At 43.5% G+C, this 14,108-nt stretch overlaps 1 protein-coding gene across 5 annotated transcripts in view; it reads right to left on the reverse strand.

Moving 5' to 3' along the window:
* Positions 1-14,108, reverse strand: part of XYLB (xylulokinase) — an 88,484-nt gene that overhangs the window by 16,572 nt on the left and 57,804 nt on the right. For 4 of the 5 annotated variants that reach the window (XM_020779774.3, XM_020779773.3, XM_073002845.2 and 1 more), the window contains 2 exons: positions 1,519-1,577; positions 633-720 (listed from right to left, as the gene is read on the reverse strand). In XM_020779774.3, coding sequence (XP_020635433.3) covers positions 633-720; positions 1,519-1,577 — 147 coding nt within the window. Of the gene's footprint in view, positions 1-632; positions 721-1,518; positions 1,578-1,737; positions 1,995-14,108 lie in introns of those variants that run through there. The other variant, XR_012088187.2, reaches the window with a different exon arrangement.

Consider the following 14,108-nt stretch of genomic DNA (forward strand, 5'->3'; position numbering starts at 1 on the left):
CAGATAAGCTCCCACTGCAGAGAATATAATGAGGAAAAGGAGAAGAAATGAAAAAGAAAACAAGCAAGAACACAAATTAAAGCCATAGTCTGGCTTGTGACAAGCACAGAATGCAGCTACTGCAAACCAAGTTTTGCACCCAAGTTGGCGTGTTCTGCTGTATGTATTAGAGAGGGTGTTTTGTGCTCCTGACAACTTTGCACGACAGCTGCCACGCAGACCTTCTCTCCGGCCCCCAGGCTGGCTGGGCTGTTTACTTGTCGTCATGCATCGCCAGGGTCCTTCTGATCCAGCAGTGTGCCAATCCGGGTAGGAGCCCAGCCAGTCCTTCCCCACCTCCTCAGGCAGCCAACCACTCATTAGCTGCACAAGGAGAATCCCTGTCCCACCTCCTTGGCAGAGTGGTCAGCTGCCAGAGGAGGCAGGGATGGGAACCTGAGCTATTGCCTGGATTGGCACCCTAGCACAGTAGAAGGACCCCGGTGACACACAACAACAGGTGAGCAGCCCAGCTGGCCTGGGGGATGGGGAGAAGGTCCACACAGCAGCTGTAATATGAAGCAGTCAGGTGCATGAAGTGCCCATCTCTAGTATGTATTCGTGAGTCTTAATAGGCTCTTTGTCTGACTTACCATGGATTGCTCTGTAAGCAGATCCTAAACAGGCTGAATTAGCAGTGTCAATAGTGTAAACTGGAGCATTGAACACATCAGACAGGACCTGAGAAACATAAAAAAGATCCATGAACAACCAGACTGTGAGAAACAGGGGCAATTTTCTTTCATGGTCATGCCATTTAGACAGATGCTTGCCGCAACAGAAGACAATTACATTTGGCATGCAACATCCCATCATCACGTAGGTTTCTGTTCCTTTTTATGAATATCACACATATGGGCTGGGGCATTGTGACTAGTCATGCCCTCTAGCACATGGGACACATTGCATCCAGTTGCATTAACTGTTGCTTCAAAAGGCCTGAGCATTTGATTGCAGTCTCGACAACCAAGCTGTGGCCTAGTGCAGTTCCCTATTATAGTTGGAGGTGACCTTCTCTTGGTGTCACATCCCAGATCACAGAAGCCTCAGGCAATGACTTCGAGGCACGATGACATTTGCAGATGCAGGTCAGCTGGAGAAAGAGGTAGCAAAGAGGACACCCTGTTTCCTTCCCCTCTCTGCCTTTCTCCAAGGCTGCTTTTAAAATTATGAAAATGCTGCTAGATCTCTGATAAATGCACACCCTCTTAAGGAACTATTAGCCTCAGAGCTGTGCTCAGACCAGTATTTAAGCAAAATCCATGTACCTTGATCTTTCATTGGGAACTCTCCTAGCTCCTAATGAAATCGACCCAGTCCTGGCTACCTACAGAACCTATGTCTCCTAACCTGCTTTTCATTTCAGAGTAATTCCTGTTCAGGAGCAGCCCCCGCCAAGCCTTCACTCACTGCTTGGCAGTTCATGCCCAAGCTGGAATAGTAGATTTGCTAATTACAGATGCAAGAAGCCATACTTACTTGTAAGATTGCGTTGTTGTGAGATGCCCCGCCCGTTGCAAGGACTCTTGTTGTTGGCACTGCAAAGCAAGAAGAAGTGATCTTCAGTTGATCTTAGCACGCAAAAAATGGCTGGGTATTCAACAGGGGGCTAATTCTACACAACAAAGTGCTGACCTGCGGCTTGTCATGTTACAGAAGAACACAGGGAGCTGCTAGACTATGGTGGATCCAGCTAACCTGACGTTGTGAGCTGTGACCGGCAGCTACGGATGCCCAGGGTTTTTAGGCAGGATTCCTTCCCAGCCCCGACCTGGAGATCTTTGGAATTCTAGGAGGTCTCCCAGCCAAGTATTCAGAAGGCCAGCTCTACCAAGCTTCAGAAATCAGATGGGATCAATATGTTCACGGTGTTAGGCTGGCCATGCATATTGAAAATGGCAAAGCTACTGGAGCACTCATCCACAAGACAGAGAGGGGATCCAGGTGAATCAGATCTGAAAATACAGTATGGCTTATGCTACCACACAGATGGGGTTTTCTGTCCAGCACAAAATGGGAAATTCTAGGCTTTGACTCCGGTTTCGCACTGGAGGAAGGCCTTATCTTGTCCCAACACCCATTGCACTCTGCCCTCTGAGGGTCAGCACAACTGCATGCTCACTCCTCAGTCTAATATGAAAACAAATCTATTTACAATGTTAACAAATCAGCCACAAATGAAATCTGGGCACACATGAAAGGTATAATAATGAAATCTGGCCCAGGTACTGAGCCTTTCATAAAGGAAGGGGACGAAGGTTCATGCCGAGGTGGAGAGAATTCTCCTCAAACTTTGTGTTATCCCAATTTATGGGAGAACTGTAGGACACGTAGCCCACTGAACACTGTTTGCATGGTATTTCTAAGCCAAAACGTGCTTTACTCAGGTGCAGGCCTTCATACAGCAGCCATGAGTTCTGCAGAGAGAAGACTTCATTCCAATAAATTTAATCAGATCTTCCTCTTTAGAGGATATTCAGCGATGCACAAATTGGGTTTTAAAAGCCATTAAGATCTCTGTCAATGTCAGTAAACAAATAAACCACACCGCCAAGCAATTCCTTGGAGAAAACCAGTTTCAATTATACCTGTGCGCAGTGACAGAACCCTGCCAATATTTTCGGAAACATGTCACAGAAGCCAGCGAAAGATAACCGCTAAAGCCACCAGGTTTAGAAAACAAAGCAAGCCACAAAACAAAAGATGTCATACAATTCTGAAATCCTTATGGTTGGTCCACTGCTTCTCTTTATTTTCTATATATCATAACTTAGCAAGACAGTAACAAATGACACAGCATTAAAGCAGACATGTAGTTGAGATTCTACTTGTCGAAGGGTCAAATTACACATTAAAGGAAGCGTACATTTGCTGTTGTTTCGTTTTTCCTCCAAGCATATAGTATCTTCAACATGATGTTCCTGTGCATCGGGAGACAAAAATGAAGCCCACGTCTCCCTTCCAATGAGGAATCACAAAACAAAAGAAAGCTAATTTGCAACATGCAATGAGAGAAAAGTTCCCCTTATGATAAAAGGACATATATTACCTCTCAAGGGCGCTCTATATTTAATGATGTGCTAATTGTATCATCTAGTTTGACCCTACACTACTTTAATCTCCATTTATCATCACATTATATAGTTAAGAACACAACATACGTCCTTAGAACAAGGTAGAGTACTTCTAGTTCACTTGGCTTGGAGGGAGCGACTTTGACATTTTGAGTCAACATTCTCAGGTGATAAGAGAGACGGTGACGGAAGTGATATATAAAACTCTCTGTAGAAAAGAGATCCATGATGAAGGGGTAATCTCTCGAGGAATCCAGAAAGCTTTTTTTTTTTTCCTATTTATATCCTTTGGGTTGGCCACACATTAATAAACCACAGGAGTAAAACACAATTATCTGGTGGCAGCCATTTTGATACAGTGATTAGAATGCTCAAGATTTTGGTTAAAATCTCTTAGATGTCTATGATGCTCACGGAGTAATCATGAGTCAATCACACTGTCCTCATCTTACGGTTGTGATGAAGAGCCATACAAGCTGTCTTGAGCTTACCGGAGGAAATGTGTGAATGAATAAATAAAATACAAAAGGAATCCATGAACATTATTTTGGTTCTTCATACACAAGACCAAAAAAGCATATGGCTGGACTCTATGAACAAAACGCAACATTATCCATTCTCAAAAAGACTCCCTTGTCAAGAAATGGCGAAGACCTTTCATTTCCAGTACAAAATGAGACAAGGAACGGGAAGAAGGGAATCCACCAGAGTTGCCATAATTTGTGCAGAACTACTTACCTTTTCTGTTTGTTAAACAAAACAAAACACACACAAAAATAGAAACTACAGAAGGGCGGATGGATCGATCAACAAGATGCAAAAACTCCTCCTGAGTTTTTCAATGCAACGAAGCACAGTTATTGTTATTTTTTTACCATTTATATAACCTGCACACACAAAAAGTTCTTACAAACACAAATATTCTGGTGGGGAGCACCAAGAAATACCCTTCCTGCAAGTGAGGAGAAAAACCTGTAGCTTCTCATTCTCCTGTACAAGAACGGGGAGGTGAGGATGTACATGATTGCTGTACCATTAGTATTAACCTGCCAATTTTGCCTGGGGTGAGAATTCTAAACATGGTACGTTCTGTTTGTTCAACAAAAAGGCAAATAAGACTAAGCAGCCCTTTAAAGAATGAGTGTACTCTCTTATCCACCTGCTTATGTAGATTGGGAGCTGATATATGGATACCTTAACAAGAAAGCGCCAGGTGGTACCCATCTATTTGCTGGACCGGGCTCCCACAAACGGGGTGGCAGTGTTGCCTAGCAACAGGAAGATACTTAAGGCTTGAAATTTAGTTGATAGAAATGCAGCAGCTCGAAGAGAAACAAAGCCATGGTCTAATCTAAGCGTTATCATCTTAACTGAAGGGAGGAAAGAAGGGGGAGGAAGGAGACATTGCCCGTACGATTAGGAAATTTTCAGAAAGCACAATTAATTGGCAAAACAATACAAAACTATTGGCAAGCAAACCACTAGATGCACTTGATTAAGCTAAAGGTTGATGATGAAAAGACGCTACAGAATAATAGTAGCCTTAGGAACCCATGGTTTATGTTGGTGAGGAAGAGTCTTGGGTAGCGCTGCCTGTCAGATGCTTTGCTTCTGTCAGGAAGATACAAGCTGGCCTTAAAAGCGATAAAAAGAGAGCTGAGCTGGATCAGACCAAAGGCTTATCTCATCCAGAAGCCTGCTCCGACCGTGGACAAACAGATGCCGATGGCAAGCCCTCGAGCAAGACTCAAGGAAAACAGCACCCTGCATAGGCATGGCATTGACTCCCTCCCTCCTACTTGGTCTTAGCTCTCAAGCTAGCAACCTTAAAGCAATAGATTTACCCATGACTGCCAGCTTATATCAGAGGCATTTCTGTATATCTATGTATTGTATATCAGCTGCTACGTAGGGAAAACAAGCAGGAAGGGGCTACTAGCACTAGTTGCCCATTGTAGGAAATGAAGTGTTAAGACATTTGGCAAGATACAGTAATGGTCTTTCAAAGTTCTTACGCCTGGCCTGTCTTGCAGAGATTCTTGTAAAGATTATTCCGATCACTTAGGTCTTTGAACTCCTGGTGAATTTTGAACCACGACTTGGTTGGTCAGCCTTAAAGGAGGGACGTTTAGCCAGCAGTCTACCTGATCACCAGGTGCACACATTCAAAACTCAAGAGACTGCCAATGGACTCATGGTGATCACTGCGATTCTACCTGCCCATCCTATAGATCTTGCTAGCTGCAACACCTGAAAACCTGGTGGACACAGGTGGGTCAAGCTGACCACTTCCCTCTTCGCTCAACCAGTCACAGAAGCCAAGGTCACTTTGTCCATCCAGAATCAAACCCTGGATGAAGCAACACCTCTCAGCCACTAACTGAGAAGATTAAATGTTGTGCCCACAGGCAGACATGAGAATGACTTCCTTGATTGCAGAAATATAATGCAAGAAACCGTTCTGCATAAGTCTGAGCTTTTTATGATTTTTTTTTACACAGAAATTTGCCACTGCTTTAAGAGGCAGAAGGATTTTATTCTGAGTTTGGATTCAGAAGCATTTGACCAAATCAAGTGGGGAGTGTATACATGGGAGCAACGTGAAATACCCTTCGCTTTCAGTATGTCCTATAAATCTTTGGTTTTAATTATCACTAAATGTCACAAAATTCTACTGCACTATATTCAACAACAAAAGCATGATGAGGAAGTGAACAGCACTAAAACCACCTTTGAATGACTTGAGACCAAATTATACTCCCTCCAGAACATTCACATCACCCTTTGGAGGACAGATCAATCGTAGAATGGCAATGAAGCATGATGAGAGAGATGACAACCGCAGCATTAATCTAAAGAGACCCACCCTATTCATTCATTCAGCTAGAGAACATCCAATGTGTTAATTCCACTGCACTCTTTCATGTTCCTTTCGAATCTCATTAAACAGTTCAATTTTCAGTGGGCAGGTATAAGCTGCAGGGCTAGCAAAGGACAGTTCTTCAGGGCTATCCAAAGGTAAAGTACATCACAGATCTTGAAAAGAAAATTAAAAACTAACCCAGAATTCTCAAAGAGCTGCTGAACTTTCCTGATGAAGAGAGGGAAAGACATGCTGGAATTGTGGGTGGTTTTTTTTTTACTCTAAACAGGGAAGAAATTTGGGGTCATGCACTGCATGCAAGCCATTTTTATGTGCCCCAAATGCTTATTTCCAACCTTCAGGAGCATCTGGTTTCACATACAGCCACAGCCTTCTCAAGGAACTGCAACCATCCCAAATCAAAACCAGGAACAGATGTCTGGCCACTTCTAGTTTTATTTTATTTAGATTTAAAAATATTTCAGGGACATTTCTGGGCTAGGCGTGGCCCATTAAAGACACTGGGGATGCCCACTTGTAGCCTGAGGGGGACGGCCAACTGAAGGAAAGAGAAGTCTGAGCTTTGTAGAAGTATGGATGTTGTGGATAGCGCAGTTAAATAATTGTCGTCCCTCTTTCATGCCACTACAATTAAAGTCACCCTAATAAAACTGATTAACAGGCGGCTTAGGACAAGCAGCCAAAAGGACAGTTCATACGTAATTCACTGCCAGAAAGTGTGCTGCTGACAGGTGCCAGGTTATGGCTTTTAAAAAGGAGACGACACACATTTTTGAAAGATCATTCCATTAATGATTGATGCCTGCATCCTGCAGGAGTTCCACTTCAGATTACAAGTATCAGAATAATACAGCCTGGAATTGGGCGCTGTCATCCGAACAGGTAACTCTACTAAGTATATGGAGCCTGCCTGCTCAGAGGCAGTACGTTGCCAAAACTCTGTTTCTTGCAGAGACAAAAGATCGGAGAATTCCTGCTTTCTCACCTTGCTTCCCAATTAGCCACAGCAGGAAACCAAATGCTGGTCGGGACCAACCTTCCATGAAGCATGCCTCTTTTCACACCCTTCTTTCATTGTACAGTGGTGCCCTGCATAGTGACGATAATCCGTGCAGCAAAAATCGACGCTATACGGATTCGTCGCTATGCGAAAATAAAAAGCCCATAGGAATGCATTAAAACCCGTTTAATGCGTTCCTATGGGCAAAAAACTCACTTTTATGCGAAAATCCTCCATACGGCCACCATTTTCGCTGCCCGGTAAGCGAGGAATCCGGGCAAAAACCCAGCGGGTGGCCATTTTTTAAAACCCAGCGGCCATTTTGGAACCACCGATCAGCTGTTGGGAAATCATCGTTATGAGATGGGCGCTCACTCCGTTGCGTGGATTCGATCTTACGACAGCTGGTCTTCTGATCTTGCAGCACAGAGGCTTCTGTGGTTTAACCCACAGCAGCACCACGTCCCTGCAAATACCTTTGTTAATTAATTACCTCTAACCCTGGATGATGAGGCTCTGAGTGAATCAGGCCTCAGCTTAAGAGGGCGTGCCATTCTGATATGCACCCTGTACACTGCGTTCTGTCTCCGACGAGGAATCCAGAATGAGTCTCAAGTAAAACCCACGTTTCTTCCTTGCAACAGGCAGACGAGAAGCATTCCCTTCCCTGCTTGTCTCAAAATTGCCACAATAGTGGAAAGACCGCTGTTTTGCTCAGGCTACTCTCCCGAGACACAGCATCCAAGAGACCTACAACATTTTGCAGAACCTCTCCCTCTTCTGCTGTGCCTTTTGCTCACCTACCATGCAAGCTCCAAAGCAAAACTGGGTACCTGCCAGCAAGCTATGACATCCTCAGAGGAACAGCAAGCAAAGTGATGAAACGGGCCCGGGAGAACATCTTGCCAGCCCTCAACGTTTTTAAAGCTAAACACAGGTTCTCGGGACATAAGGTGCAACTCTTTGTTGTGGCATAAGGCCATGGACTGCATATCACTCAGAATCACAGGCCCGGATCCTGTTGGGCACCTGAGAAGAGATATTCCACCAGTGGACTACAGTAGGCTCTTCCATTTGTGCCAGCGTTGCCAATGCACAGTCAGAGATTGCCTCGTGTTATGGCCAACTTACGTGCGCTCTAGAACCTCCTTGCAACTACTGTAAATATCAAGCTCTTCCTGCTACATCGGTTGGGCAAGCAGCCTGACTTCACAAGATCTCGGCACAGAATCATAGAACAGTAAGTCTGGAAAGGACTATGAGTCACCTACTCTAACCCCTGCTACGGGAGGAAACTCACAGTTAAGGCATATGTGACAGGTGGCCAAATAATCTCTGTTTTAAAAAGTCCACAGAAGCCCATCATCTTCTCATTCTGTGCCACTAAAAAAAACCCCTCTCTTCCTGTGTGAAGGTCTTGCAAATGCTTACTAAAAATCTCCTTTCTTATATTTTGAACCCACTGGCTCAGGTCTTATCCTCTAGACCAGGCAGGCAACAAAACTTGCTAGATCTTCTACATGACAGTCTTTCAAATATTTATGGACGCTCTCATATCACCTTTCTACTTTCTCTTCTTCAAACAGCTTGTTGTTGCCTTCCTCTGGACACACTTGTTTTTCAATATTCTTGTCAAGTATCAGTGCTCAGAATGAGACACAACAAGAGATAGGAACAGACTCATGTTGTTGTTTAGTTGCTAAGTCGTGTCCGACTCTTTGTGACCATATGGACCAGAGCACGCCAGGCCCTCCTGTCTTCCACTGCCTCTCGGAGTTTGGTCAAATTCATGTTGGTCGCTTTGATGACTCTGTCCAACCATCTCGTCCTCTATCGTCCCCTTCTCCTCTTGCCTTCACGCTTTCCCAACATCAGGGTCTTTTCCAGGGAGTCTTCTCTTCTCATGAGATGGCCAAAGTACTGGAGCCTCAGCTTCAGGATCTGTCCTTCCAGTGAGCACTCAGGGTTGATTTCCTTCAAAATGGATAGGTTGAACAGACCCATAGTTTACCACAGAGATTGTTATGAGGCAGAGAGATGGCTACTATTGGCAGGAACTACACACTTCAAATAACCTGCAAGAAGTGTTTGTTTTCTTTTTACTGCAGTTAAGGTTAGGGTCAGGGTCAAAGGTAGGGTTAGGGTGCCTCCTGGCATTGGCCTATCAGGATGGAAGCCCCACTGAGGTTAAAAAAAATTGTGCCCGACTGTGCACTTTTTGACACCATACCATATTGTGAAATGACCCAAGTTGTAGTTTAAAAAGTCATTTCTCTTTCCGTAGTTGCACTCCTTGAGGGTTATCTAGGGCTTGCTTTGAGTTGAGAACAATATGTTACCTGAGGTGAATCTTAGTATTCTTTTTCAGGTAAAGCCTCTTGAGAAATTCCAAGCAAAGCAAAAGGAAAGAGTTCATCTGGAAAGAAAAGAAGCAGAAATGGGGAACTAAAGAATGTTAGAACTTCTTCAATCCTCAGAATAGTCAAATTTCTCTTAGGGCTGAACCTCAACAACTATTCCAACAAACTGAATAGCAATCTCCTTGTCCTAATTGACAGAAAGTGAATCATGCAAAAACTGCTGAAAATATAAAACTAGTTCACCCGAATATTTTTAAAAAGTGCCAAATTCTTCTTCCTGCCAAGCAAATTTGAGAGGGAGGGAGAGCACAGTGCAAAAAAGAAATGTTTGCAGTGGAACACAATGTTCCTACATGGATGAGGGCCTACATTACTGTATATAGAATCATAGAATCGTTGTAGGGTTGGAAGTGAGGTCTTCTAGTCCAAACCCTGTGCCCCAGGCAGGAGACCTCATACCATCCTGGACAGATGGCTTTCCGATCTTTTCTTGAAAACCTCCAGCAATGGGGCACCCACAACATTGGGAGGTAAGCCGTTCCACTGCTTCATGGTTCTCACCATCAGGAAATTCCTCCTTATTTCCAGGTTGGATCTCCCTCTGATGAGGTTGCTGTCCTCTGAAGATGCCGGCCACAGAGACTGGCGAAACGTCAGGAAGAACAACCTTCAGAACACGGCCAAAGAGCCCGAAAAACTCAGAACAACTACTAGAATGTACTTTATTTCCTTCTTTCTTTTTGGCAAGGTTTTGCTCCTGTTGAGATCAACAATGAACTGGAATTATGAACACAGAGCATTCAGTTCAGTGCTTAAAGATAAGATCATCATCTTTTTTCTTAACCAAGGACATTTGTTCACCTTTCAGAAAATATCAGCATTTGTTGCTTTGCAGCCTTGAATTATTCATCGCGCTCAGACACTTTCTTGTCCAATTCATTTTGTCATTTCCCTCTAACTTATTCCCAGCAGCCCTGGTGAAAATATAACACAATAACACCTGCTTACAAGAGGCATTCAATTTAGTACATGCCTTGATTGAAAAGACACTTCCTGTGGTCCCACTTAAAATTAGATGCTCTATTTTAATGGAAGATTCGTGTTTTGAAGGGAGGAGGACAACGTTACATAAAATGTCTCAACATTTTCTCCAATAACTTTTTAAAAAACACATTTCTGTAAGTTTGCCCTACATGACACTGTACCAGAGAAAAGTCTAAATCATGGTCAAAGTGAATATGGCTTAAAGTTAAGGAACTTCTACTACTTGGCCTGGAATAGCCCAGCCAAATAAACACAACACTGATGGTTGTTCAAGAATACATTAAACACAACACCGCTTAGTTCTCAAGCAATCTTGAAGGTAAAAGGTTCCTTGATGTTTAGTAAAGTAATTTTCAATTCTAGGGCGTGGTGCTCATCCCCATTTCCAAGCCATAGAGCCAGCGTTTGTCCATAGACAGTTTCCGTGGTCACGTGGCCACCGCAACTAGACACGGAATGCTGTTAATTTCCCACCAAGGTGGTCCCTATTTATCTACTCGCATTTTTACATGCTTTTGAATGGCTAGGTTGGCACGAGCTGGGATAAGCGATGGGAACTCACTCCATCGCGTGGATTCAATCTTACGACTGCAGGTCTTCTGACCTTGCAGCACAGAGGCTTCTGCGGTTTAATCCGCAGCGCCACCATATCCCTGAATCTTGAAGGTACTGAGTCCTAAAGAAAGTGTAGTTAGATGAAGCTCCTAGTCCACCAAACCACATAATCAGAGATCTGAAATAGGACATCTTAGCTAGTGCTGGCTGGGAGATTCCAAGAGTTACAGTCTCCCAAATTTTATATTGTTAAAGTATAATGGAGTTGCCACTTCATGCAATATGCATACTATCAGTGGAATACTGGCAGGGCCATTTTACATAATACACAGCCATTTATTTTGTCCTGTCATTGCCTTTAGTGAAACATGTTCTTCAGATTTTTGCAGCCTGCAATGAGTGATACCTGTATCACAACACCTTCCACCCTCCTTACAAAGGTCAATGCATAAGGCAACTGGAAGCCTAGTCAACGTAGACAGAGTTAGTGGATATTCTTGCACTGACACAAACACAGACTTTAGGAAGGTTATTGGCACCATGTCTGGAAGAGAGCTTCCTGTGGTCCAGCTTAAATCAGATGGCAAACCGACTGTAACCCACCAAGTCCAACACAGAACTGCAACCAAGTATAGGAGGTGGCCCATCACGATTCCTATGAACCTCCTGTTTCGGATACCTGCCCTAGAGCAGTGGTCCCCAACCTTGGACCTCCAGATGTTTTTGGACTTCAACTCCCAGAAATCCCTGCCAGGAGAGGTGGTGGTGAAGGCTTCTGGGATTTGTAGTCCAAGAACATCTGGAGTCCCAAGGTTGGGCACCACTGCCCTAGACAGCCAAAACCATGAGATCACCAAGCATCTGGATGGCTACAGTATATAATTAATAAGCCGCACCCAGGCTCATGGATCACAGCTTGTGTGGGCTCATTACTATCTATACGTTTCCCTGGAGCCCGCAAATTTTACATTTCCCAGAATTCTGCAGTGAGCATGTCCACTCTTCTAAGTTCTGGATTTCACTTCTGAAACAGAAATCCAACCATCACATACAATGCCTGATTTAGGCTCGAGGTGGAGTGGGGTGTGTGGAAATCAACCGAGCCTCGTTCATGTCAAATATTTAGTCTTCGTTACTAAAAAACTATCTTCAGAGAGAACTAACATTTTCTCCCTCTGGCAACCTGTCAGTCACAGCAAAGCTGCAAATAAACTGTCTGAATCTATTCTAGTCACTGTGAAGAGTAAAACTGGAGCAGCTGAGCAAGCCGGCTTCCCCAGGCCCTGACTCCCTCTGAGAACAAGGGTTGTTTTTGCAGCTTTTAGCTGGGTTCACTGCTTGCCAGCAACTCAGATCTGATACACCATGTGCAGGAATGAGTGACATCTTTGGTAATCATCCTATTAAACTTACCACCTTTCGGAGAAAACACATACACAACACAAAATGACTTTTCAAGGACAGAGAGGTTTCTTGACTTTGTAAACAACTGATCCCATGGTATAAACCAAAAATCTACTCTTAATAGTAATCGCACAGCAAAACCCTCCCTGCCCTTTCAGGCTCCAGAGGAAGTCCTTCTGAGTTTCATGGGGCATTCGAAAAGCGGAAGTCTGCCTCGGATTGCAAAAGGAACACTTAATATAATAAAACATAAAAACAAGGCTACCAATCACAGAATAATGTTGCAATATTTCCTTGGAAAGTAGAGCAGCTACAAATAAATCAAGGCAAGGTAAGAACACCGACCAGGTGCATTTTCCATATAAAGAATAATTAGACCTAAAATCAGTAAGGAAAAAAGAAGTCTCTCTCTCTCTCTCTCTCTCTCTCTCTCTCTCTCTCTCTCTCTCACACACACACACACACACACACACACACACACACATTTTGGTGCTGTTTGCTATTTGAGATGGACGCTTAGCACTCCTCTCTTTCACTTACCGTATTTTTCCGTGTATAAGACCCCCCATGTATAAGACACCCCCCACTTTTCTAACCCAAAATTAAGAAATCTAAGTGGGGCTTAGCAAGTAGAGGGGAAAACAGGGATCAAATCCCTGGAGGATCACTCTGATCCCTGCTTTGCCCTCCACTTATTTTTGTTCCTTCCTCAGCTTACTTCCGTGTATAAGATGACCCTCAATTTTTAGTCTAAATATTTTAGACAAAAGTATAGTCTTATACACGGAAAAATTTTGGTCTAAGCACTGTGGCAATGATATCACCTAAGATGGAGCCAACCGGTTGTTTGTTCAGCCTCCCTCCCAAGGTTGTGATAGAGATTTTAAAAATGCTTCTATGAGTTCCCGGGAGGAAAAGTGGCATACAAATGTAAAAAAAAGAAGAAGCAAAGATCTAGTTTAAAAAAAAATATTAGGAAGTTACAGCACTTCCTTTGCTTAACCACAGGGAACATGAGCAGATGAAAAAAGCCGCCCGGCAGCCCCATTAAAAACTCTGCAAGTGCTGATGATGCAGCGAAGTCCTCTGAAATATAGCCATTGCACAGCTTGTAAGTCGCCCGCTTTGGAGCTGATAGGCTTGCAGTGCCATAAGCTCCTTAAGCTTCTTAGTCTAGATCTAAGCAAACAGCTTGCTGCAGTTACAAGCTTCCCCACTCTTGCTATAAAGTTATTAAGCCGCTTAAGCTTACTGTCTCCTCCTGCTTCCATGGGTCGGTTTTTGCTCATTGTGCAACCAATCAGGGCCCTGCGCAGGCACATGCCACTAGAATCTAATTTTAATGTAGTTAGATGCCCTACGATTGCTATTTTTATACACGTTTTAATGTCTCTAATTGTTTTTGCATCTAGTTTTTTGGGGGGACATGGCAGACGGGGTTCTCGGTCGCTGCTCCCAAATTCTGGAACTCCCAGGCTGGCCCCATCTTTACTTCCTTCAGCAAGCAGGCAAAGGGTTTTTTCTTTTAAATTGGATTGTTTATGTTTTGTTGGTTTAAATCTGCTTTTAGTAATGCTTTTGTTTACTATTTTTAACATGAGCTTTCGTTCTTTTTACATGTTCTAATCTTTTATTTTAATTTTTTTAGCTTTTAATGGTGTTTCTTTTCAACGAGGCAAGCCGCCTTGGTTCCTTTTTTTTAGGGGTAAGGCAGAATAAAAATATTTTAAATAAATTTATATTTTAAC

The sequence above is a fragment of the Pogona vitticeps genome, chromosome 6 (genome assembly GCF_051106095.1).
Source record: "Pogona vitticeps strain Pit_001003342236 chromosome 6, PviZW2.1, whole genome shotgun sequence".
NCBI classification, from domain to species: Eukaryota; Metazoa; Chordata; class Lepidosauria; order Squamata; family Agamidae; genus Pogona; species Pogona vitticeps.